We start from the raw sequence: 26,769 nt of genomic DNA, 5'->3' as shown, positions 1-26,769 counted from the left end.
TCTCTTCCTGCCTATTCATCAGCTTCCCTTGCAATTGTGTCCTCTTCTGGAATCATCACATTTTCTCTCCCTGCAAGTCACGTACAGCAGCACACAATGTACATGCTCAAATTATCTCTCAACCCACATTCACTTACTAATGTGTCCTTATTTCTTATCACCCCTTTATAGCAAAACTTCTCTCGAGAGTTATCTATCTATACCTGATGATTACCTTTCCTCCTAGATATAGTCCAACCAGGCTTTCATTCCTCCCTCTCTATGGAGAGTTTCTTGTGTGAGTCACCAGTGACATTCAAACTGCTGGACTCAATGAAATTCTCAGGCTTCCTCCAACGTGACCTTTCAGCAGCTGAGCACTTCGTTCTTGACAGACTTATTCACTTGTGTTTACCTTGACTCTCCTCCTACACTATTGGTTGTGCTTTCTGGGACTCCTTTGCACAATATTTCCTACTCATCTTTCCAACTGCCAAACTCAACTGCTGGTTGAGGGCTCGGCACCTAGATGACTATCTATATTTACTCCCTAAGTTATCTCAATATAAAGATACATAAACACACAGTTTTTTAATTAATACAACAGATGAACAATCATGTAAATATAAAATTTTCAATAAGAAAAATAAATTTTTACCATCTTCCTAGCAATTCTCCCCAAGAATATAGGATCTTCTCAGGACAATCCTTAGACACATCACCTGTTCCACTTGAGAGTTCATTATCACTCTCTGCAGAAGAAACACAAAAATAACAAACATTATATAGTACATTGTATATTTATGTGTTATAAAACAAGAAGCATGACTGTTTCTAATAAAACAAATACTTCTGCTTATATTACACCACTGCAAAAATAACAGTATAAACTTCAATAATATATTTTATTTCAGTGCCAAAATAAATATTTTCAAAGCACAAAGCTTTTATTAAAATTCTTGTCCACAGTTTACATGGTATGAAACTGAAAATACCTATAAATAAATATCTTTACCCAACGGAAGTAAAATTTAAAAGCTAATGGTAACATGGTTAGAAATTCCTATTTAGTATTTTATTCATCAGTTTAGTATTCTCAAATATTGTGTGTGTGTATTCAGTCGCTCAGTCATGTCCTACTCCTTGAGACCCTATGGACAGAGGGCCACCAGGCTCCACTGTCCGTGGGATTCTACAGACAAGCATACTAGAGTGGGTTGCCATTTCCTGCTCCAGGGGATCTTTCTCAACCCAGGGATCAAATCCATGTCCCAGTGTCTCCCAGAGATGAAACTTTCATCTTTCAAAATGACAACTTCATAAAACATTGCAAAATATAAAGTAATAGTTTTAGAAAGAATAAGACAACTTGAGTTGTAGTTTACAATCAGTAGTGAAAATAAGTTAATTCTAAATTCTATAAATCTTCTGAATGGTAACAGACTTGGTAAAGAAAGGAAATGTAATGGACACAATTCATCTACACTCTAACAAAGCTTTTGACACAGTGCTACCTAAGAAAAGGCTGGAGAAGTACTGATTGAATGATAAAATAAGCTAGATAAAAATCTGTCTGGCTGATAGCACATACCAAGGTTTCACCAATGCTCTTATAGTATAATAAGGATTGGCATTAAGTGAATCTCACAGGGATCTGTGTTAAAAACCATATTGCTTAGCATGTGACAAATCCAATGATCCAAGCAGAGACTCATTCATACCAGTGGATATATTCAACACCAAAAATTAATGTGATAAATAAAGATTTATTTGGTGATGTTTAAAAGATGTGCTTATATCCACCTGAAAAGATTTTATCACATATTTAGCAAAATAAAACCAAGCTATACACACACACACAAACAAATGCTTCATCATCTTTAGGACAACATCAGATAAACAAGAATGATGATGGACATTTTATTCTAAAAGCAAGTATTATTCTGGATATTGGGAATGAAGGTTAAGAGGCTATATGCTAACATCACTGCTCTAGAAATACCTCACATAGAACTGAGAGGTTTTGTTTTTTTAAAAGCTAAAGCAAATGAAGTATTACTAAGTATTGGAGGAATAAAGTAAACAGAAACAACTGAAGTCTTAATATTAAAATATGGCTTATAATCCTTATAATTTTTAACTAAAATGAGGCACTTCTGTGAGTAATATGAAAATGAATAAAGGAAATCTCATTTAAAATGAAGTCAGGAAACCCTGAAGGGGCAATTCTCACACATGTATCATTCGTGGCAGCTTACAGGCACTAACAGGAAGGAAGATTTCCTCCCGATCCAGCAAGGACAAGCTGCTAGCCACCTGCAGTCAGTGAAAAACCCCTGCAGCCCTCCCCAATTTCCTCCTTTTCTCTATAAAAGCAAGCCCCTCTCCTCCATTCTCCAGATATGCCTATCGTTTCCTGTTGTTTGCTTGTCCCAAATTGCAATTCTCTCCTATTACAAAATAAACTTATTCTGCTGGTAAAATAACTGGCTGGTTTTATTTGTTTAACATCAGCAGTGAAAAGGGACACTATTAAAAATTACACTAGAAAACAGGTTAAACTTACACTATCTCAGGCAAACAGACTTCTGGTCACCCTTCTTATTAATTAGTACCAAACATAAGTGTTTATAAGTTGATATTCCATTAAGCAGACTCCAAGATGATCCCACATTATATTCTAATTTGCCACACAGTAAATAATAACACACCAAAGTGCCAAATTGTACACGCTAAGTTGGGAGATCAAAATCTAAGAACACAATAACAGAAACAAGGAAACGAACACCGATGGACATCACTAATCTTGAATATGAAAAAACTCAAAAGGTACTATTGATATTGAGACTCTTTTGGACTCATTGTTCTTGCTGGGAAAGGAATCCCTAAGCATGAAACAAAATGAAGATGCTTTAAGAAAGAATAAGAAATATGACTACCTATAAAATTAAAACTTCTATGATGTAAGGTACAGAATATATTTTTAAAAACTATATTTACAGTATATATTTAGAAAAAAATTCTAACATATGACAGGACTATTTTGTGTAACATATCAAAATAAAGAGCAGTCCAACAGAAAACTGGGCCAAGGACATGAACATAGTACAGGGCAAAATACATAAAATACAACTAGCTAAAAAAGAAAGCCCTATCTCATTAATAATTTTTCAATGCAAATTAAAACAATGAAACATATTCATCAATTAGACTGGCAGACAGTATAAAGAATAATAATATCTGGTGTTGATAAAACAGGAAACAAGAAGGTTGATACTTAAACAAGCAATCTTTATTAAGATTCTAAGATGAATATACCATTTGGTCCAGTAACTTCACTTCTAGAAGTTTATGATCCAGAAACAGATATGCCAAAAAAATATGTAAAAGGATTTTCACTGTATCGTTGTTTGTGAAAAAAGAAACTGAAAACTATTAGGAATCTATCAATAGGACTTTTATTAACTAAATTTTGGTCTATCCAGTCAAAAGAATACTATCTAGCAGTTTAAATGAATCGGTGAATCTTTATATGCTAAATGAAAATCATCCAAAATATATTGTGATGAAAAGAAATAAAAGAGCAATTTTAAGTATGATTTTATTTTAGTAAATATTATTCCTTATATGCTTACAAAGATCTTTAAAAATAGCTGTAAGAATATACACCAAACTATTAACAGCAATTACGTTTCAATAACTAACAGTATCTTATCACATAGTAGGCACTCAATAAATATTTAGGGAATGCATCTTTCAGTTCTAAGTTTTATATTTCTGTAATACTTTTATCTTTTTTTTTTTTCCAGTGGGTTTTGTCATACATTGATATACTTTTATCTTTTAACATAAGTTATGTGTAACTATAAAAAGCACAGGGAAAGGATTTTAATCTTTTAAATGACCCCTGTGCTATATGAAACAAAAACCTATTTTATTTAACCCCTACTGCTATGTCATAAAAACATGAATGATAACAACAATGTCTTGTCTTCTTGACACTCTCCCAAGTTACTGTCCATCAAAAAAGGAAATCAGAACTGTAAGCAACTAGATTAGCAATGGAGAAGTCCAAGGAGAAAAAAAGAAAACGGGCACACTGAGGTAAAACCAGATCCCTGATGAACAATTAAGGCAGAACAACAGAAGGTCTGGAGCCAAATATTTGGATGAAAAGTAGGATTTAGCCAAGTAAGTTAGGGGGCTTCTTCAATGACTCAGTGGGTAAAGAATCCACGTGCAATGCAAGAGACCCAGGAGACGGGGGTTTGATCTCTGCGTTGGGAAGATCCCCTGGAGAAGGAAATGACAATCCGCTCCAGTATTCTTGTCCAGGCAATCCCATGGACACAGGAACCTGGTTGGCTATCGTCCAAAGGGTCACAGAGAGTCAGACATGACTGAGTGACTGAATAAACAAACAAACAAAATAGACTCCTTCAATAATGTCTTTAAGACTTCCGTGAAAACATGACTTTTGGACTCCCTGGTTGTGCAGTGGTTTAGGAATTTGCCTGCCAATGCAAGGAACATGGGTTCAATCCCTGCTCAAGATTCCACATGCGGTGGGACAGTTAAGCCCACGCACCACCAACTACTGAACCTTGCCTGCCCTGGAACCCAACAAGAGAAGCCACCACAATGGAGCCTGTGCACTGCAACTAGAAAGTAGCCCTCACTCACTGCGATTAGTGACAGCCTATGTGCAGCAATGAAAACCCAGTGCAGTCAAAAATAATAAATTTTTTACTTTCAAGCTTGAATTCATTTTTAATTTTAATTTTATTTTATACAATGTGTAGACAGTTCCCTGTTCTCTGCATTTAGAAGTATAAACAATATAAAGCTGTTAATTCTGTAAGTAATTTTTATAATTATGATGTAACTCTATCCTATCCTTAAAACATTTAAAATAAACCCTTTATGTGCAAAAAAAAAATAATAATAATAAATTTTTTAAAACCATGCCTGTTTACATTATTTAGTCATATATTTAATATCTGTAACATTCATGTCCTTCTCTTGAAGTCCAAGCTCTTAGAGGGCTGGGATTGTATCTTATTTGCCTTTATAAGTAAACTTCAGCACATAACACTGGACTGTGGAATGAAAACAAGGATTACTTTGCTGCTGCTTTGAGAATATGTTCATACATATAAGGCAATTGGGAAGGAAAACCCTGGAGCAAGAAAGATGAGAAATCAGGCAAATTTTCTGTAAAGACATGAAATTGCCCAGGTTTCGGAGTACTGATTGAAGAGAAGGACAATTCCTATTTTGACTGCATGAGAGGTTTTGGAGAAATATGACAATGTTAAGAGAGTTAGTTGAGGGAATTTGTAGGTAATAGTTTCATCTTCCTCTATAAAGCTTAACTTTAGGAGAGGTCTCTGGCAGACTCTGCTTAACGTACATAGCAGGATTTGGTAGAGACTCTTCTTAATATGCCTAATTTCACTTCCTTATCGTGAACATTTTCCTCATCAATTTCAATTTCCCTGCAGTTACTGCTGTCCTTTAGGAAGCAGGACCATGAAGAGCATTTCAGATGTCACTGGATTCACACTGTAGGACTACCGCTTTCTTTAATCTAAACATCAGTGAAATGGAAATAATATCAATCAGGTAGCATTGTAAAAATTAAATGAAAATGTATTTGAGGTACTACACAGGGTGCCTGGCACACAGTAGCACTCAAGTGTTAGCTATCATTTTTATTCTTATTGTTATTGAGCCCTTAGTTGCCTACCTTCAAAGCACTTAAAAGTAACTTAAAAAGGATTCCAGGTTTGTTCTGTCTTATCCACTGATTTCTAGTATGCAGAGAGCAGAAACCAATTGTACAATGCCAAAAGAAGTTATAATAGATGTAAATTTTTAGATCAAACAAAATAAGTATGTATGATGCTGCAATCAAAATAATTTAGTTTCTTAACTTTGTCACCACTCCCTGCTTTGAAAAAGAATTGTGTTTCTATTAGTGATGTTTTTCATCCTAATCATAAAAGGAAATTTTCAGAACTAGTATCAACAAACATCATAAAAGGAAAAAAAGTACAGACACCGATATACAAAATACTTTTTTTCAAATAAAGTTAAAAATAAATAACAAAATTAGGGACAAATAAGCACAAAAATCTCATTTTCTTTTCTTTTCTACTAAAGAATTACTCATAAAATAAAAAGCTGAAAAGTAAGCACAGATAATATGTGACTACTGAGGGTTTTCAGATATTTCTCCCGTTAGTTTTAGTCTTTCTTAATAAGTAATAAATATTTGTTGAAAGAAATACAGGCAATCACAGGTTGCTAAAACCTTTCACCTAAACACACTCAGGAGAAAAAAACCGAAAATTTTACTAACTGTGCAAAATGTGTAGAAACAGGTCTGTAAAATGACATCTTCCAACCTGGAGTAGTAAAAAAAGTGATTCATTTTGATTGCCTGCTGCCTGCTAAGTCACCTAAGTCACGTCCGACTCTGTGAGACCCTATGGACTGTAGTCTGCCAGGCTCATCTGTCCATGGAATTCTCCAGGCAAGAATACTGGAGTGGGTCGCCATTTCCTACTCCAAGGGATATTCCCAACCCAGGGATCAAATCCACGTCTCTTTTGTCTTCTGCACTGGCATGTGGATTTTTTACCACTAGTGCCACCTTGATTAATTAGTTGTAAAGAATATCATTTTGAAGGCCAAACCCTATAGCCACATCTTAATGACTTTGAATATAATATAATCTCTCAATTTTCACATCACAGAATATACTTGTTTTACATAGAAACTTATACACAAATGTAAATCATTAATGTAAAACAAAATATATTCCTTAGTCTCTAAAATGTTCTAACATTTCCCACTGTCCAAAGCAAGTTGATTTACGATAGAGAAAAGATTCAAGGTAGAGACCACAAATTGCTTGCTTCTTTCCAACTAAATTATCATCACTGTCATTCTGAATCTAATTACAAGTTTAAAATTAATAATCCCTGTAGTTCCTAAGCATAAGTGATTAATAAAAATGTATCATTAATTGCTGAAACCTGTCAACCACACTCAAGAGAACTAGGGCAACCAACACACCTGACATTAAGGACAATTAACAATATTAAGCAAACTGTTACATTTTTCATTTTTCTGGGATAGTAATGGCTTCAAATTTATTTAGTTATGAATTTACACTTCAAATTTCAGTTCTTTGGAAATGCATTTTAATTTTATTCCATTTTCCTATTTTTAAAACTGTATGTATGTACAAGTGACATACAAAAAACTGTAGATATTTAGTGTATAAAGCTTGATGTATTTGTAGAGGTTAGCATAGTCCTAGAATAAGAAATTTGAGTAATGTCTATCTGAATGTGTTATCTATGACCCTTTGCAAAATAAACTGAGGTGGTAAAAGAGGAAAATAACATCTGGCAGATTTTTTTAAAAAGAACATATGATTTAATAAAAAATTGTTTTAAAACACATTCAAAGAATTATTTTTTTAAGGCAGCTATTCAATTAGAGGGAAAAACTGAGCAAGAGTTGGAGATAATTAGAAACAAAGAGTAGCAAGACAAGAAAGAATTCATCAGGCTAGGTCAAATCTAACTTAAGGTAGAAAAGGGAACTCACTGACATCTACCATGTGGTATGCAACATACTCAAGAGTCCTCTGAGCAGACGACCCTCTTCAACCAAGAGTGTAACTGAAAGGGAAAATACTCACAAATAAATAAGAAAGGAAGGGGAAATGCTCACATAACTAGCCAAAGAAGCCACATGAAATCAGGCAGTCAAAGAAGTGACAGTGAAATCAGGTTCACGTCTGCAGTTGGGTTTATATATTCCACTGAGAGACTATACTTCAGAATATAAATTCAGTTGAGTTACTGAGAAAATCAGATAACTAGACATGATGAAGACTGAATAATGATCCATCTACCTATCTATATATATGCATATATATATATATTAACATGTATATGTGAACCCATATGTACACACATGTGTCTCTCTGTGTGTATGTATGAGGAGAGGAAGAGGAAGGAGGGAGAAAGAGAGATGGATAAGTAACCAAAATACGGAGGGGTGACAAAATCTGGAGGAAATGGTTCTCTTTAAGAGAAAGCATATTAAGTACATGAAGAGATTGCCAAGTAAAGAACACAATAGAGGGGAAAGCAAAAATTGACAAAATAGACTTAGGTTAACTTTTAATATGGGCATCCCTGGTGGCTCAGATGGTAAAGAATCTGCTGGCAATGCTGGAGACCTGGGTTCGATCCCTGGGTTGGGAAGATCCTCTGGAGGAGGGCACGGCAACCCATTCCAGAACAGATGATCTCATACACACAAGGATTTTAAAATTCAAAAGTGAAAAAAAAAATTGTGAAAGCAATAGAAAATAACAGATTTTTGAGAAAAACTCCAGTTTTTGGAATTTAAGTTCCATCTGTTGGGCCTGCTAACATTCTCTATGTGGCCCATGATCACACATCTTCCTGTGATGTCCTGAATACTTGTCTGCCTTCCTTTCTAGACTAACTTACTCACTTTTGTTAGAAACTGTGTTCTAGTCATCAATGTATTCCTCCCTATCAAAGTACTGGGCGATTTGGCTGGCAACATCTGTATAGAGACACGAAAGACCACAAACAATCAAAGCAATCTTCAGGAAGAAAATCAGAGCTAGAAGAACCAGGCTCTTTGACTTTAGACTATACTACCAACCTACAGTCATCAAAACATTATGGTGCTTGCACAGAAACAGAAATACAAATCAATGGGATACAATATAAAGCCCAGAAATAAACCTACACACCCACGTTCAATTAATCCATGACAAAGGAGACAAAGATTATACAATGGAGGAAAGAAAACATCTTCAATAAATAGTGCTGGGATAACTGGACAGCTATATATTTAAAAAATGAAATTAGAACATTCTTTAACACTATACACAAAAATAAACTCAAAATGGATATGAAACATAAACATAAGACCAGATACTATAAAACTCTTAGAGGAAAACACAGGCAGAACACTCTTTCACATCATAAATTGCAGCAATATCTTCTCTGAGCCATCTCCTAGAGTAGTGGAAATAAAAACAAAAATAAACAAATACGAACTAGTTAAACTCAAGAGTTTGCACAGCAAAGGAAAGCACAGACAGAAAGAAAAGACAACTGACAGAATGGGAGAAAATATTTGCAAATGATGCAACAAACAAGAGACTAGTCTCCAGAATTTACAAACAGCTCATGCTGCTCAACAGCAAAAAAACAAACAACCTAATCAAAAAATGGACAGAAGACCTAAGTATACATTTCTCCAAAGACAACAAATACTTGTATTTGCCTGATTTCCTATCCCTCTTTAGCTCAGTTCAGTTCAGTCCAGTCGCTCAGTCGTGTCCGACTCTTTGTGACCTCATGGACTGCAGCATGCCAGGCCTCCCTGTACATCGCCAACTCCCAGAGTTTACTCAGACTCATGTCCATTGAGTCAGTGATGCCATCCAATCATTTCATCCTCTGTCATCCCCTTCTCCTCCTGCTTTCAATCTTTCCCAGCATCAGGGTCTTTTCAAATGAGTCAGCTCTTTGCATCAGGTGGCCAAAGGACTGGACTTTCAGCTTCAACATCAGACCTTCCAATGAACACCCAGGACTGATCTCCTTTAGGATGGGCTGGTTGGATATCCTCTTCAGTGTTTTCATAAATGATATCACTATCTATCCAGTTGCTCAAACTGCAAACCTACAAGTTGTTCTTGAAACCTTTTACCCTCATCACCTACCTTTAATTACCCAACCCTGTGCATACTACCTCCAAAATGTTATCTCAAATCTATCTACTTTTCTCCCTTTCCAAATACAACTCTAACTCTAACCTCTAACATTTTGACAGATCTTACCTATGAGGGTCTCCCAAAGGATCTTCCTGAACTCATGCTCTGAACTTCATGCTCTACTGAACTCCATTCTACATGTATCCAGCGGCTGTGGCATTTTGAAATCATGAACCAAATCTTTGTCTCTCCAGCTTAGAACCCTTCAAAGTCTTCAAAAAAGAGAAAGCCCTCACTGTGGCTTACAGAAAGTAACATGATGTCCCCCTGGCTACCTGTCTACATCTGTTGTACTACCAAGTTGCCTGTCCCCTGCCGTTTGGTCATCTGTCCTCCCTTTCACTTCTTCAAAAATCATCAGGCATACTTTCACATCTGCGACTCCGTACCACCTGGCCTCCCTCCTGAAATGCCCTTTCCCCATCTTCCAACAGCTGACTCTCTCTTGTCATTCGGATCTCAATTTAAATGTCACCTACTCAGAGAAATTTTTCCTGACCACCTAATCTAAAGCAGCGACCCAAACCAACAAGTATCATTAGTTCTTCACATTTTTCTTATTTATTTATCATTTACTATCTTCTTCCCAATTAGAAGTAGAAAAAATTTATCTATCCTGTTATATCAGAGGTGTTCAAGATCAACTCCAGGTTCAATGATTCCCTAGGAGGACTCAGAGAAATCAGCAGATAGTTACTTAATACATGATTTACTAGTGACTGTGAAAGGATACAAAGAAAAATCAGCAAAGGAAAAAGGCACACTGGGTGAAGGCTAGCAGAAAGAAAGCAGAAACTTCCAAGAATCCTCTCCCAGGGGAATCCTCTCCAGGTGCTCAGTGCTTAGTCATTCAGCCGTGTCCAACTCTTTTTGACCCCATAAACTGTAGCCTGCCAAGCTCCTTTGTCCATGGGGATTCTCCAGGCAGGAATACTGGAGTGGGTTGCCATGCCCTCTTCCAGGGAATCTTCCGAACCCAGGGCCTGAACCCATGTCTCCCGCATCTCAGGAGGATTCCTTACCATCTGAGCCACCAGGGAAGCGCACTCAATTCCTCCAGTGATGAGCTGTGACACTACGTGTGAAACACCATCTACCAGGAAAGCTCATCAGAGACTCTGCGCCAGGAGTTTTTCCTGAGGCTGGTCATAAGTACTCTATGCTGAGCATGTACCAAAATTTCAGAAGCCAGGAGAAAAGCAGGTGTTCAGGATAAACCATACTGTAGTACAAACAATTCAGGCACAGTCAGTCACTCTTCTCAGTTAGGGAATGTGGCAACCCTCCTAAACTCTAAGTTTACCAATACCAGCCAGAGGCCAACCTTGCAAACAGGCTCTTCTAAGGACGGAAGTCTGAAGTTTGTTATGTTAACTCTTTCCTGCACATTTACCCACCCCTATATCACCAATTATAACTTTCATTAACAGATTTTAAAAACAAGAATACGTTTTTTGTCTCTGAATCAAATATTTCTAAGAAATTCCCACTCATTAAACAAATATTTACCTAACACTTGCTACATGGTAGGCATTGGGAACTAAAAATATAATAAAACACCATCTGCCCCTTAGGAACTCAAACTCTAGAAGGTGACAGAAATTAATTTAAAAGACCATATTTATAAGAAAGCATTTTAAAAATTACTAATAGTGGTGTGTACGAAGTGCCATTAGAGCATGATGATGGAAAGACTAACACTACCTCAATATATAAGAAAATCACTTCCAGGAAAAATTGAGAAAGAGAGGAAAAAGCCTACTTCAGCTATAAGATTATCTGAAGGAGTAATATTTGAGCCTGAACTGAGATCTAAATGATAAAGGAAATGCAGCCAGCACAAGTTTTGATCAAAGTACCCTTCAAACAAAGAATAACATACACAACAATAGGAAAGGTCAATTAGAGGGAAAGCTTTAAATACTTAGAATACTGTAAACATTCAATAAATGGTAGCTATTAGTATAATACCATGTTCTCTTCATACATTAAGAAATGGATGATTTTAGAGATTAGATACATGAAGCCCATACCTCTAGTACATTTGTATACCATTTATATCTACTCATCTACCAAAAAAATTAACTGTAGACAGAAGTTAAAAATAGTGCAAGTAAAATGAAAAATTGATTAGCTATTCATTCATTCAAATATTTACTAAGTACTCACTACATGACCAAACTTAAGAAGGTGAAACAGACATGCCTCCTAACTTTGAGGAATTTATGTTCTAGGAGAAAGTAAGTGCTTGGACACAGACACATGAGAGGAAAGCAGAATATGGGCTATAACAGAAACAGGAACAGAAAAGTCAATGGTTGGAGTAGGTTAGTAAACATGCCTTAGATCAGAAGACTTAAGCTAGAGCAATAGGTAAATGAAAAACTAAGCCTTACCCTGCTCAAAATAAATGGCAAGTTAGGGGGCAGCACAAATATGGAAAAAAAATTAAGGGTTACATCATTAACAGACATATATTTTCCTAAGCTGTGTAAGCAATTTATTTCCTAAATTTTTATATAAAAAATAGCCTGAATAAAATAAATCATTTCCAAGAAGACACTTTTAACACAACTGTAAAATATCTCTTACACCAACCTTTGATTAAATCAGAAAATACAAAATCGGCATGATGTAAAAGGCCCTCCATTATTCAACCTCTATAGTCCCTCTACTCTCATTTGCCACCTTACAGATGAACAATGTATATTTTATTGCACACATAATGTGGTTTCCCATCACCTGAAGCTTTCCTCTGCCTGGAAGGGCTCCCGTATGGTAGTGTCCAAACATTTCCAGCTAAATAATAGCATTAATCAAGACTGAACTCAGAGGCATAATTTTCAAAATGTCTTCCCAGAATTTTAAGGCCAAACCAAGTTCCTTTTAGTCAGCTCACATCATGCCCTGTTCTCATCTTACTAAAGTTGGCCCACCTGATCCATAGGGTCTGCACTCATAGACTCAAAACAATCACGGAGCATCTCTAAGGGTACCTGGGCACCTAAGGATTTGGGTATCAACAGCGAGTCCTCTAACCAATGCCCCCAGACACCCAGGGATGACTGTACTGCATCTACTGTATTTTACTACAATTATCTATTTATGGGTCTTGTTCTTCAACCAGACTATAAGCTCCCCAATGGTAATAGTCACATCTTATGTTTGTGTCCACAGCAATGAGCAGAGCAGTGGGTGCCCACTAAAAGTTTACTAAACTTTAAAAACTTTGATAAAAATTACCAATAACAAATCTGAGTTATAGATGGCTTTCTAACCATTGCAAATGATCCAGAAATCACACTTGAAAAACCTAAAAAAAAAAAAATCATTAGTTTTCTTTAGAGGGAACATCCTGAATATCAATTATCTACATTTTTCAGTCTATAGTACAGACTCCTCAAAACAGAGATCATCAGCAAGTGCCAAAAGCATCTGTGGTTTGCACTGTGAATGAGAGAAGACCCAGCTGCTCTGTACACTTCTTAGGTGAACGAGCAGTAAAATCAAAATGCACTGCAGAAGTCAGAGAGTCTTCTGTGCATTGCCACTTGGATTGAGGGCCACTGAATCTCAGAACAGGTGGTTTTCCATGATCAATGGTTCTCAATTCTTTCTACCTCTGTATCATTCACATATGTAGCTCATTCTCATGAATTCTTTTTTTCAACACAGTGAATTCTCAACTTAGGACATACACTTCTAAAGTAACAAGACACTTCCATATATTGAGAATTACTGATCTACATATGTTAATTGAATTTGAAAGCATCACATAGGAACTGCCAAGTTAATTCTTTTATAAGTATATTTATGAGTATATTTATATTTCTTTTTCTAAAAAAAAAATGTGATAAAGGTCAACATACAAAATGTGACTCACATGAAGGTCAGTCACTTCATTAAAGTCAAACTACAAAGTCTCTGCATCTCTTCCCTTAAAATCCAGTTGATAGTCATACTGAAAGAAATGGAAATTTGTTGCATCATTCTATGATTAAGGCATATTATTCTTCTTATGCAAAACAGCATACTATTTTCAAAAAAAGTACTATGAATGAAGCTCATGGTGTCTTAAATTATGAAGTTTTAACCATAATATGATATAAATAGTCAACAGAAATCTTACTTTGGAAATGATCATAGGTACAAAGACTTCAAGAAGTATCCAAATTCTCTTAGAATTCAACTAACTAGTCTTTATCTGAGTGCCTGTACCTTTAATATCTTGCATTTATTTTACACATCTCTTTCCATCTCTAGACTGTAAGCACCAAGAAGACAGGAACAGATCTTAAGCATTTGATACAGCACTTAATATATGCCTAGAATATAGCAGGCTCTAAATATAACTGAATATGAGAAGGATGAATAGGGCATTGGGAGTTGAGAGACTCAGATCTCTTATAATGACTGGAGGGAAGCTGAACTTTCTGAAAAAGTGAAAGTGAAAGTCACTCACCCATGTCCGACTCTTTGTGACCCCATGGATGCTACAGTCCATGGAATTCTCCAGGCCAGAATACTGGAGTGGGTAGCGTTTCCCTTCTCCAGAAGATCTTCCCAACCTAGGGATCGAACCCAGGTCTACTGCATTGCAGGCAAATGTTTCACCAGCTGGAGCTTACTGAAAACTTACTGCTAAAAATATCACACTGGGCTTCCCAGGTGGAACTAATGGTCAAGAATTCACCTGCCAGTGCAGAAGACATAAGAGACATGTGTTCAATCCCTGAGTTGGGAACATTCCCTGGAGAAGGAAATGGCAACCCACTCTAGTATTCCTACCTGGAGAATCCATAGACAGAGAAGTCTGGTCCATAGGGTCGCAAAGAGTCGGATACAACTGGAGCAACTTAGCATGCAAGAAGGATGAAAGAATAGAAACTGAAAAGGAAAGATAAGTAGGACAGAGCAAAGATTGGGAATGATAGAAGCAAGGAAGGGTAAACTAATACTAGAGAGTCATAAAGGTACGAGAAGAGAGATGATTAGGAAGACTATTAAGCAGGTTATAGCTGGGCAATTCTGAAGAGACATAAAAAATCGAATACCCTTATTTCTCTGATGTACAATTTGTTTGTGGTTTTTGTACAAAGAGAAAGGACAAATTAAAGCTCTAATTATCTAAAGTCAAACTTGTTTTATTATTTAAATATCACTCAAAAAATTTTAATGTGCTCAAATGGGTATCACTTAGAATTTTTATTGAATAATTTGCCTATCTCTATTTACAGTGTAATGAAAACACTAATACTACTGTATTATGTAGACCTTCTGCTGACATACACTTTCCAAATATTGTACTCGAGTCCAAATATTAAAGCAAGGGTAAAATTTTTAGCATTAAGTTTTCAGAAAGCTCAGCTTTCGTCCTGTCATTATAAGAGATCTGAGTCACTCAACTCCCAATGCCATATTCAAACCATTAGAACACCACACCCCATGGTGTAACAAAAACCATAATTTCTCCAATTGAAAAATTAAGTCCTTTCTTTTCAGATACTAACTGCTGCTAAAGAGAATGGCATTTGAATTAGTTCCATAAACATTCTGCAAATAGTTAATAAACTCTCAGTCTTGTTTCAGTTAAAGGAGTTAACTGTTTACAAATGCAATTATAAAGTAATCAGGAGAATACATTCTGGTCTGGCCACTGTCACTTAACCTCAGGGTCTCAGTTTCCAGAACCATAAATGAGATGGTTCAGTATAATTAAATTCAAATAACATTTATTGAGTACATTCTGTGTACAAATATACAATGCCTAAACTGTTGCAAGGTTCCAACACTGAAATCTGTTAATGATTTGATGTTATCAAAATTGTTCTGATTGAAACAGACTGTATAAGTAGAATCCAAAAACTAGCAGCCTCCTCCTTGGACCTTTTCCTGACACCTACTTTCCCAATCCCTGCCCTTGGGAGCCACAGATGCTTATAGTAATTTCTGGCTTCAACCCAAAGCCCAGCATGAGGCTGATAAAGAATGGCAGTCTGCCATATTCAGCTCCCACCTAAAAAGAAGGTAATGCCTGAGGAGGAAAAGGGAGATTCAAGCAAGGTGTTAGCCTAAAAAACAAATGAAAGGTTTTAGCATGGAAACTACTCTGAGCAAGCTGCTTAATCTCACTACACTTCAATCTTTTTATACTTAAAGAAAAAAAAAAAGATGATAAAATACCACCTAATAGGACTGGTGTGAGAATTAAACAGATTAATTCATTTACTTTCCATATATATGCTTCACTATTATTCAGTTCAGTTCAGTTCATTCACTCAGTCGTGTCTGACTCTTTGAGACCCATGAACCGCAACATGCTAGGCCTCCCTGTCCATCACCAACTCCCGGAGTTTACCCAAACTCATGTTCATTGAGTTGGTGATGCCATCCAACCATCTCATCCTCTGTCATCCCCTTCTCCTCCTGCCTTCAATCTTTCCTAGCATCAGGGTCTTTTCAAATGAGTCAGCTCTTTGCATCAGGTGGCCAAAGGATTGGACTTTCAGCTTCAGCATCAGACCTTCCAATGAACACCCAGGACTGATCTCCTTTAAGATGGACTGGTTGGATCTCCTTGCAGTCCAAGGGACTCTCAAGAGTCTTCTCCAACACCACAGTTCAAAAGCATCAATTCTTCGGCGCTCAGCTTTCTTTATAGTCCAACTCTCACATCCATACATGACTACTGGAAAAACGACAGCCTTGACTAGACGGACCCTTGTGGACAAAGTAATGTCTCTGCTTTTTAATATGCTGTCTAGGTTGGTCATAGATTTTCTTCCAAGGAGCAAGCGTCTTCTAATTTCATGGCTGCAGTCACCATCTGCAGTGATTTTGGAGCCCCCAAAAATAAAGTCAGCCACTGTTTCCACTGTTTCCCCACCTATTTCCCATGAAGTGATGGGACTGGATGCCATGATCTTAGTTTTCTGAATGTTGAGCTTTAAGCCAACTTTTTCTCTCTCCTCTTTCACTTTCATCAAGAGGCTCTTTAGTTCTTCTTCACTTTCTGCCATAAGGGTGGTGTCATGTGCATATCTGAGCTTATTGATACTTCTCCAGGCAATTTTGATTCCAGCCTGTGCTTCTTTCAGCCCAGCAATTCTCATGATGTACTCTACATATAAGTTAAATAAGCAGGGTGACAATATACAGCCTTGACGGACTCCTTTTCCTATTTGGAACCAGTCTGTTGTTCTATGTCCAGTTCCAACTGTTGCTTCCTGACCTGCATATAGGTTTCTCAAGAGGCAGGTCAGCTGGTCTAGTATTCCCATCTCTTTCAGAATTTTCCACAGTTTATTGGGATCCACACAGTTGAAGGCTTTGGCATAGTCAATAAAGCAGAAATAGATGTTTTTCTAAAACTCTTGCTTTTTCGATGATCCAGCAGATGTTGGCAATTTGATCTCTGGTTCATCTGCCTTTTCTAAAGTCAGCTTGAACATCTGGAAGTTCACGGTTCACTTATTGCTAAAGCCTGTGTTGGAGAATTTTGAGCATTACTTTACCAGCGTGTGAGATGAGTGCAACTGTGTGGTAGTTTGAACATTCTTTGGCATTGCCTTTCTTTGGGATTGGAATGAAAACTGACCTTTTCCAGTCTTATGGCCACTGCTGAGTTTTCCAAATTTGAGTGCATAACATATTGAATGCAGCACTTTCAAACCATCATCTTTTAGGATTTTAAATATCTCAGCTAGAATTCCATCACCTCCACTAGCTTTGTTCATAGTGATGCTTCCTAAGGTCCACTTGACTTCCCATTCCAGGATGTCTGGCTCTGGGTGAGTGATCACACCATCGTGATTACCTGGGTTGTGAAGATCTTTTTTGTACAGTTCTTCTGTATATTTTTACCACCTATTTTTAATGTCTTCTGCTTCTGTTAGGTCCATACCATTCCTGTCCTTTACTGAGCCCATCTTTGCATGAAGTGTTCCCTTGGTATCTCTAATTTTCTTGAAGAGATCTCTAGTTTTTCCCATTCTATTGTTTTCCTCTATTTCTTTGCACTGATCGCTCATTATTATTACTAACTAGAAAATAGAATTAACTGCCTTGTGAATTGGTTACTCAACCTGTTTCCAGAGACCAGTCTACCTACCAAGTGTTAAGGGCACTCTACTCTGCCAACAAAGGTCTGTATAGTCAAAGTTATGGTTTTTCCAGCAGTTGTGTATGGATATGAGAGTTGGATCACAAAGAAGGCTGAGCACGAAATAATTGATGCTTTCAAACTGTGGTGCTGGAGAAGACCCTTGAGAGTCCCCTGGACTGCAAGGAGATCAAACCAGTCAATCCTAAAGGAAATCAACCCTGCATATTCACTATAGGATTGATGCTGAAGCTGAAGCTTCAATACTTTGTTCACCTGATGAGAAGGGACAACTCATTGGAAAAGACCCTGATGCTGGAGAAAAATATTGAGGGCAGGAGGAGAAGGGGGTGACAGCACTTGCTTTACCTGGTGTGGTGGTAACAGAACATCTCAAAATGCATTTGTGTTAGATGAAGACATCTTCATTGTGCTTCAACTGACTGAAGAAATTTAAACGTTCTGGAGAATGATGTCTACTGTAATCGGGAGACCCTTCAGTTTGTCAAAAGTATTAAGATATAAAGATGATGTAAGCTTAAGTGACGACAGTCCTGACAGAGTACTGACACTCAATAAACATCTGGGAGGGAGAGAATCCAAAGGGAAAGCAAAAATTCTTTCCCTTCAAATAGAATGGATTATTGTTTCTGGGTTCCTAGTGGTTTTGATCTGTATATCCATAGTTTGATGGGATTCCAAAACAATATACACCTCTTAACAGATAAAAATGCAAAAGGAGTGGGTGTGAGAGAAGCAATAGTTTTCCATGACTCTCCCCTGACACTAGCACAATAATAATGCTTACTTTCTTTCCCATCTCCCTTTAGACAAATATGCAGGCACATAAACCAAACAAGATTTTTAGAATTTGACTATAGGTATCATGAAATACTAAATCTCTGACAGGAAAAGCAGTTTATATTAGATTTAACAATCAAATTCAAATCTATTAGCAGAATAAGCATATAAGACATGCTCAACTTCTTTTATAATCATGGAAATGTAAACAAAATGAGATGTCAGTAAGAATGGTAAATATTTTAAAACTGATTAATATCTCCCGTTGGTGAAGGGAATCGGTGACGGGTGCTCAGATACACTATTGGAAGGAGAAAACATTTGCAGTCTTTCTAGAAAACAATTTAGCATTACCTATCAAAAACCAGATTGTACCTCAGAGTATATATACAAAGAAGACTATTCTTTATAACAGCTGTAATAGCAAAAAATAAAAATGCTAATTGCTTTCAAAACCTTCAAAAGAGAAATGGAAAAGTAAGTTATGCTATACCCATGCCACAAAATACTATGCAATTTTATATAGTGAAAAACTGTTTAATGAAGTGTTCATAAGGGATTGTTTCATGAGAAAATCGAGTTGCCAAACATGATATACACAATGTTCCTTTTGGAAATGAATACATAAGCTTCTTAAATGATTTCTCTTGAGAATTACTATTGGTGGGTAATAGGAGTCCATTTTACATTTATTTAAAATTTTTAAATATGAAAAAGAGAGAAAATTTCGTGTATTTTTGTATTTGTTTTTTAAGAAATAAAAAGATGATTCTCTTCCCCAATCATAAATCAATGACTAGCTTTACACAGAAAATTTTTCAGTCACACTGTTAATTTATTTAAATGTCTTAAAGATTTGATTAAGTAAATGATTATCTCAGTCAAAATCCATTTTAGTTGATTCATGTGCTTGGTTAAATTGAAATGACAAACATATCAATAATATTTGCAAGGGAAAACAGAACATGCTATTATAAGTTTATCTCAAATTCACTTGGGGGTTTTTCTATTACATTTGATTTATCATTTGTCAACAAAAGTAATTATTTTAAGAATTCTAGCCTGTTTCTAACCAATCTCCTCTATTTATCACACTACCATTTAAAATGTTATTGGTATCATATTAAGCTGAAGCCACCAGGAATAAATACTGGTATGCTGGATCAAAACAACTTTTTCAAACACATGCTTGACTGAACCACTTTGGAAAATATAAATACACTAAAAATGTTATTAGAAAGATAAATAAAGTCAGATTTCTACAAAAACTGCGCTGAATTTAGCCAGTTGTACTGACCCTTCAAGTATAAAGTTCATTTATCCACTCTATAAAGGTCAGCCCTATTATCAACAATGACATTTCTAGGATTAAATTAGGGCTTCCAATTTTTTTAAAAGTACCAGTATAAACTCTATTTAGTATATGATTGCTGTGTAAATATGTGAGATTTATTTCATTAAAACAAAAAATCCTCAGGTCATGAGATAATTACATACCCTGAAAAAGAAACAAGAAAGGAATTCTGTATTAATTTAAAATTTTAGATATCAAAGATTTTCCCTCAGTTCTCAATTATTCTATGAATTAAATTAAGTATGAAAAGGAAGTCTTAATGAAGGGGGGGGGAATCCTATTTCAGTTAAACTTCTGCAATTTCAAAGAAAAACATCTTTCTATGTAACGTTAAAAACATCTATGTAACGTGACCTCTGAATAATATGATAAGAAACATGAGTAAGTGCTCAAATTTTCATCCAAACATGATGCAGCACTAGCCTTGTGCTATATCAAGCAATTTGCATAATCAGATTTTATAGAACTCAATCTCCCTCTTATTTTCTAATACTTTTTCTTCTCCATTCTCATCCTATTCTATAATATTTATAGAAATTGTTGATAGGGAATTTGCAAAAGTAGCATTGGGACAATCTCTCTAAGCATTCTAAATTAATTTTAACATTCACCTTTCAAGAAGTTTGAGACATGAAAGCAGGCAATGAAGTAACACATTAGTTGGCATTCAGGAGAATTTACAGGGGATTGGGAAAAATGAATTTATCACACTGAAGTTAGAAAATGATTAAGGACAGTTGTATGTACATCAGACTGACACAAAAATAGCACTAATTAAGGAAGAACTAAGGATAAGTTTCTATGGGAATACTGGCTAATTCAAAATTAATTTTCTAACTTGTGAAATAAACATTTTAAATAAGTTAGAGGCTTCTCTGGTAGCTCAGATGGTAAAGAATCTGCCTGCAATGCAGGACACCCAGGCTCGATGCCTGGATTAGGAAGATCCCCTGGAAAAGGATATGGCTACCCACTTCAGTATTCTTCCCTGGAGAATTCCACGAACGGAGAAGCCTGGCAGACTACAGTCCAAATAAGTTAGAAAGAAAAGTGACCATGATCACTTAATGCTTGACTGCATATTTTTACATTAAAAATGTTTCAGATAATACAAACAGTGTATCTACAAAGTACTAAATGAACCAAATTTGACACCAGCATGAAAACAGAACACCAAAAGAATAAAAAAGGGACACCAAGAAAAACCAAACTTATAGAAGTTTAATAACCAAATCAGAGTATTTTAAAATAAAATATTTATCTAACTAACCCTTTTCTAAAAGCACACAACACAAAAAGAAAAAAATTAACAAAAACATACCATATAAAAATCCACAATTCATATTTACTATATTCACAATCTTATACCTCCTATAAGGTTAAAACTTAAAAGTTTCATGAAATAGATTTATATACTTTTGAAAAAAAGGTCTAAGAGTGTGATTTTCTTATCAGAGATTCTGCACTGTATTAACCTTGAAGAGCAATCCACCCTGATCAATATAAAAAGATATTTTTATGATCTTAAGATGTATTTTTTCTACTAGATTATTCATTTATAACAGTTTGAATTAAATATACATTTCAGACATGCCAAAACAACCACAAGCATAACTGTACCTTGAATATAAACAAACTGTGTAGGCACAGGTACAACTGTACCTTGCATATTAACAAACTGTGAAGCCACACTTAAGTTACTAAATGAGAAGGATGGGTGCTTGCCATCACACTTATATGATGAAAACACTAACTCTAGCAGTACTGCTTTTCCTTTTTTTCTTGCTATTTACATTTCCTTTCAAATATATTTTCTATTAAGAACGAAGTTAAATCATGAAATTTGTTTTGCTCTCCTTAAAGTCATTTCAAAATGCAAAAGAAAAAAATAATTTATTTTTTAGATATATTTCCACTAGAAATACACTAAAACTTTACTATAATATGCTATACATAGCAAAAGTCCTATAACAACAGCTTATTTTGGAACACTAATAAAAAGGGCATTTATTATGTAATAAAATGTAACTAACAAAAAGTAACATCAGCTATATGGTGGCCCCATTTTTGTACACAAAAGACATTACAGTAATACCAAAACATTCCACAGAGTTTCAAAATTACATTAAGTATACTTAAAACTGTTCACAAATATGCTTTAACTGTTCGGGTTGGCCAATTTTTCTATAAAGGGCCAAAGAGTATTTTTAACTCTCACATGTTGTTGTTTCTTTTTACTTTTTTGGTGCGGGGAGGGAGGGGGGACTGGGGGAAGTTGTTATTACAATCCTTTAAAAATATAAGAGCTAGTCTTTGCCCAGAAGCCATATAAGAAAAAATAAGTTGTGGGGCAGATTTGCCAGTAGGCTACAGTTCACCCTTTCAGAATAAGTATTCATTCTTATTTGCTTCAAAATATTAAAGATGAAAGAATCTTTTAAATGCCCAGTAATACATATTCCAAAGTAATTAATTTCATTAAAAAGTAGGGGTATACTTACAGTAATATAAAAGACTAGACTATATATTTTATAATTTAAATGTAATAGAAATCATTCCCATACCCATTGAACATGTTAGAATCAGATTTTGATCTGCCAGTTCCAAGAATCTTATCACTTAAAACAAATTGAAACACTAGATTCCAGTGAAACTCCACAAGTTAAAGACAGAATAATAAACTTTCCAGGCACAATAACATTGCAGGAAGTGAATTAAGACATATTCTTTGTTAACTGAAAGGTCAATTACTGTTTAAAGCTGCATAAAACCTTTTTTTGTGAGGAGGGAGTAAAAAGACTCGCAGCTTAGACACATGACAATACAGTTTACTTATACTGAGTGGTACAGATTTTCACTCTTTGGAGGTATTTTAAAATATAAAGATTACTGTATGATTGAGGGGAAACAAAACTAGATCTTGACAGATCTTATTCATGAATCAAACACTGTGAAGTTTGTACTTTAGATTTCTAAATGAAATACAAATCACAGGGGAGGAAATTAAATGCTTGAGTTCAGTTGATATGGAACCCAATCACACTCAGTCATCCCATGGTTAGATCGCAGTGTTCTCTGAAACACCACCAGTTATTTGTAAAGGAAAAGGTCAGAAACCCAAACAACACTACTAATCTTAAATGAATATCGTAATCTTGATTATATTCAGGTAACTGCAATACACACTATGATGTGTCGCAGTACTACTTAATTGCTGCAATGATTCAGAATGTTTATTCCCACCTAAAAGATAAGTAACCATAAAGGAATTTTTCACCCTCAGAACCAAGCTTATTGCTAAAATATCTAGGTACACACACACACAAACTCATACTAAGGACGTGTTTTTCATCATAAGGGAATAGAATGCAAAAGCAGGAAGTCCAAGAGACACCTAGACTACCAAGTAAGTTTGACCTGAGAGTACAAAGTGAAGCAGGGAAAAGGCTAACAGAGTTTTGCCAAGAGAATGCACTGGTCATAGCAAACACCCTCTTCCAACAACACAAGAGAAGACTCTACACACGGACATTACCAGATGGTCATTACAGAAATCAGCTTGATTATATTCTTTGCAGCCAAACATGGAGAAGCACTATACAGTCAGGAAAAACATGACTAGGGGCTGACTGTGGCTTAGATCAACTCCTTATGGCCAAATTCCAACTTAAATTGAAGAAAGTAGGAAAAATCACTAGACCATTCAGGTACGACCTAAATCAAATCCCTTACAATTATACAGTGGAAGTGACAAATAAATTCAAGCAATTAGATATGATAGACAAGGTGACTAAGAACTATGGGCAGAGGTTCGTGATCAAGACCATCCCCAAGAAAAAGAAATGGCCTGAGGAGGCCTTACAAACAGCTAAGAGAAGAAGAGGAGCAAAAGGTAAGGGAGAAAAGGAAAGACATAAGCATCTGAATTCAGCGTTCCAAAGAACAGCAAGGAGAGATAAGAAAGCCTTCCTCAGTGATCAATGCAAAGAAACAGAGAAAAACAATAGAATGGGAAAGACTAGAGATCTCTTCAAAAAAATTAGTGAAACCAAGGCAACACTTCATGCAAAGATGGGCTCAATAATGGACAGAAATGATATGGACCTAACAGAAGCAAAAGACATTAAGAAGAGGTGGCCAGAATAAACAGAAGAACTACACAAAAAAGATCTTCATGATAACCACGATGGTGTGATCACTCACCTAGAGGCAGACATCCCAGAATGTGAAGTCAAGCGCGCCTTAGAAAGCATCACTAAAAACAGCTAGTGGAGGTGATGGAATTCAAGCTGAGTTATTTCAAAACTTAAAAGATGATGCTATAAAAGTGCTGCACTCAATAGGCCAGCAAATTTAGAAAACTCAGAAGTGGCCACAGAATTGGAAAAGGTCAGTTTTCATTCCAATCCCAAAGAAGGGCAATGCTAAAGAATGTTCAAACTACCATACAATTGCACTCATCTCACATGCTAGCAAAGTAATGCTCAAAATTCTCCAAGCCAGGCTTCAACAATACGTGAACCATGAACTTTAAGTTTCAAGCTGGATTTAGAAAAGGCAGACGAACCAAAGATCAAATTGCCAACATCTGCTGGATCATTGAAAAATCAAGAGAGTTCCAGAAAAACATCTATTTCTGATTTATTGATTACGCCAAAGCCTTTGACTGTGTGGATCACAACGAACTGTGGAAAATTCTGAAAGAGATAGGAATACCAGGCCACCTGACCTGCCTCCTGAGAAATCTGTATGCAGGTCAAGAAGCAACACTTAGAACTGAACATGGAACAACAGACTGGTTCCAAACTGGGAAAGGAGTACATCAAGGCTGTATATTATCACTCTGCTTATCTAACATATGCAGAATACATCATGCTAAATGCTGGGCTGGATGAAGCACAAGCTGGAATCAAGATTGCTGGGAGAAATATCAATAACCTCAGATAGGCAGATGACACCACCCTTATGTCATAAAGTGAAGAGGAACTAAGGAGCCTCTTGATGAAAGTGAAAGAGGACAGTGAAAAAGCTGGCTTAAAACTCAACATTCAAAAACTAAGATCATGGCATCTGGTCCCATCACTTCATGGCAAATCGATGGGGAAACAATGGAAACAGTGACTTTAATTTCTTGGTCTTCAAAATCACTGCAGATGGTGACTACAGCCATGAAATTAAAAGATGCTTGCTCCTTGGAAAAAAGCTATGACCAACCTAGACAGTATATTCAAAAGCAGAGACATCACTTTGTCAACAAAAGTCCATCTAATCAAAGCTATGGTTTTTTCCAGTAGTCATCTATGGATGTGAGAGTTGGACTATAAAGAACACTGAGCACTGAAGAATTGATCCTTCTGAACTGTGGTGTTGGAGAAGACTCTTAAGAGTCCCTTGGACTGCAAGGAGATCAAACCAGTCAATCCTCAAGGAAATAAGTCCTGATTATTCATTGCAAGGACTGATGCTGAAGTTGAAACTCCAATACTTTGGCCACCTGATGCAAAGAATGGACTCATTGGAAAAGACCCTGATGCTGGGAAAGATTGAAGGCAGGAGAAGAAGGGGATGACAGAGGGTGAGATGGTTGGACGGCATCACCAACTCAATGGATATGAGTTTGAGCAAGCTCCAGGAGTTGGTGATGGACAGGGAAGCATGGTGTGCTGCAGTGTATGCAGTCACAGAGTTGGACATGACTGAGTGACAGAACTGAACAAAATGTCAGACCACCATACTTGTCTCCTGAAAAACCCGAATGCAGGTCAAAAGGCAACAGCTAGAACCAGACATGGAACAGTGGACTAGTTCCACATTGGAAAAGGAGTATGTCAAGGCTGAATATTGTCACCCTGTGTATTTAACATATACTCAGAGTGCATCATTCAAAATGCCAGGCTGGTTGACTCACAAGTTGGAATCAAGATTGCTGGGAGAAATATCAACAACCTCAGATATGCAGATGATACTTACGCATATTTAATATTTAATGATACCACTCTATGACAGAAAGCAAAGAGAAACTAAGGAGCCTCTTGATGAGAGTGAAAAAGCTGGCTTAAAATGCAACACTCAAAAAACGAAGATCATGGCATCCAGTTCCATCACTTCATGGCAAATAGATGGGGACAGAGTGGAAACAGTGACAGATTTTATTTTCTTGGGCTCCAAACTCAGCAAATGGTGACTGCAGCTGTGAAATTAAAAGATGCTTGCTCCTTGGAAGAAAACCCATGACAAACTAGACAGAGTATTAAAAAGCAGAGACATCACTTTGCTACCAAACATCAGTATAGTCAAAGCTATGGTTTTTTCAGTGGTCATGTAAGGATGTGAGAGTTGGACCATAAATAAGTCTGAGTGCCAAAGAATTAATGCTTTCAAACTGTGGTGCTGGAGAAGACTCTTGAGAGTCCCTCGGACTGCAAGGAGATCAAACCAGTCAATTCTAAATCAATCCTGAACATTCTCTGAAAGGGCTGATGCTGAAGCTGAAGCTCTAATACTTCAGCTACCTGATACAAAGAGCTGATTCACTGGAAAAGACCCTGATGTTGGGAAAGACTGAAGGCAGGAGGAGAAGTAGGCAACAGAGGATCAGAAGGTTGGATGGCATCACTGACTCAATGGACATAAGTCTGAGCATCCTCCAGGAGATAGTAAAGCACAGAGAAGCCTAGCATGCTGCAGTCC

At 36.3% G+C, this 26,769-nt stretch overlaps 1 protein-coding gene across 5 annotated transcripts in view; it reads right to left on the bottom strand.

Annotated features, from left to right (window-relative positions):
* Nucleotides 1-26,769, bottom strand: part of RABGAP1L (RAB GTPase activating protein 1 like) — a 671,327-nt gene that overhangs the window by 483,125 nt on the left and 161,433 nt on the right. For all 5 annotated transcript variants that reach the window (XM_043922777.1, XM_043922776.1, XM_043922778.1 and 2 more), the window contains one exon: nucleotides 638-731. In XM_043922777.1, the coding sequence (XP_043778712.1) occupies nucleotides 638-731 (94 nt within the window). The remainder of the gene's footprint in view (nucleotides 1-637; nucleotides 732-26,769) is intronic.

This window comes from Cervus elaphus, chromosome 14 (genome assembly GCF_910594005.1).
Source record: "Cervus elaphus chromosome 14, mCerEla1.1, whole genome shotgun sequence".
In the NCBI taxonomy this organism is placed as follows: Eukaryota; Metazoa; Chordata; class Mammalia; order Artiodactyla; family Cervidae; genus Cervus; species Cervus elaphus.
This window is presented reverse-complemented; position numbering and strand designations above follow the sequence as displayed.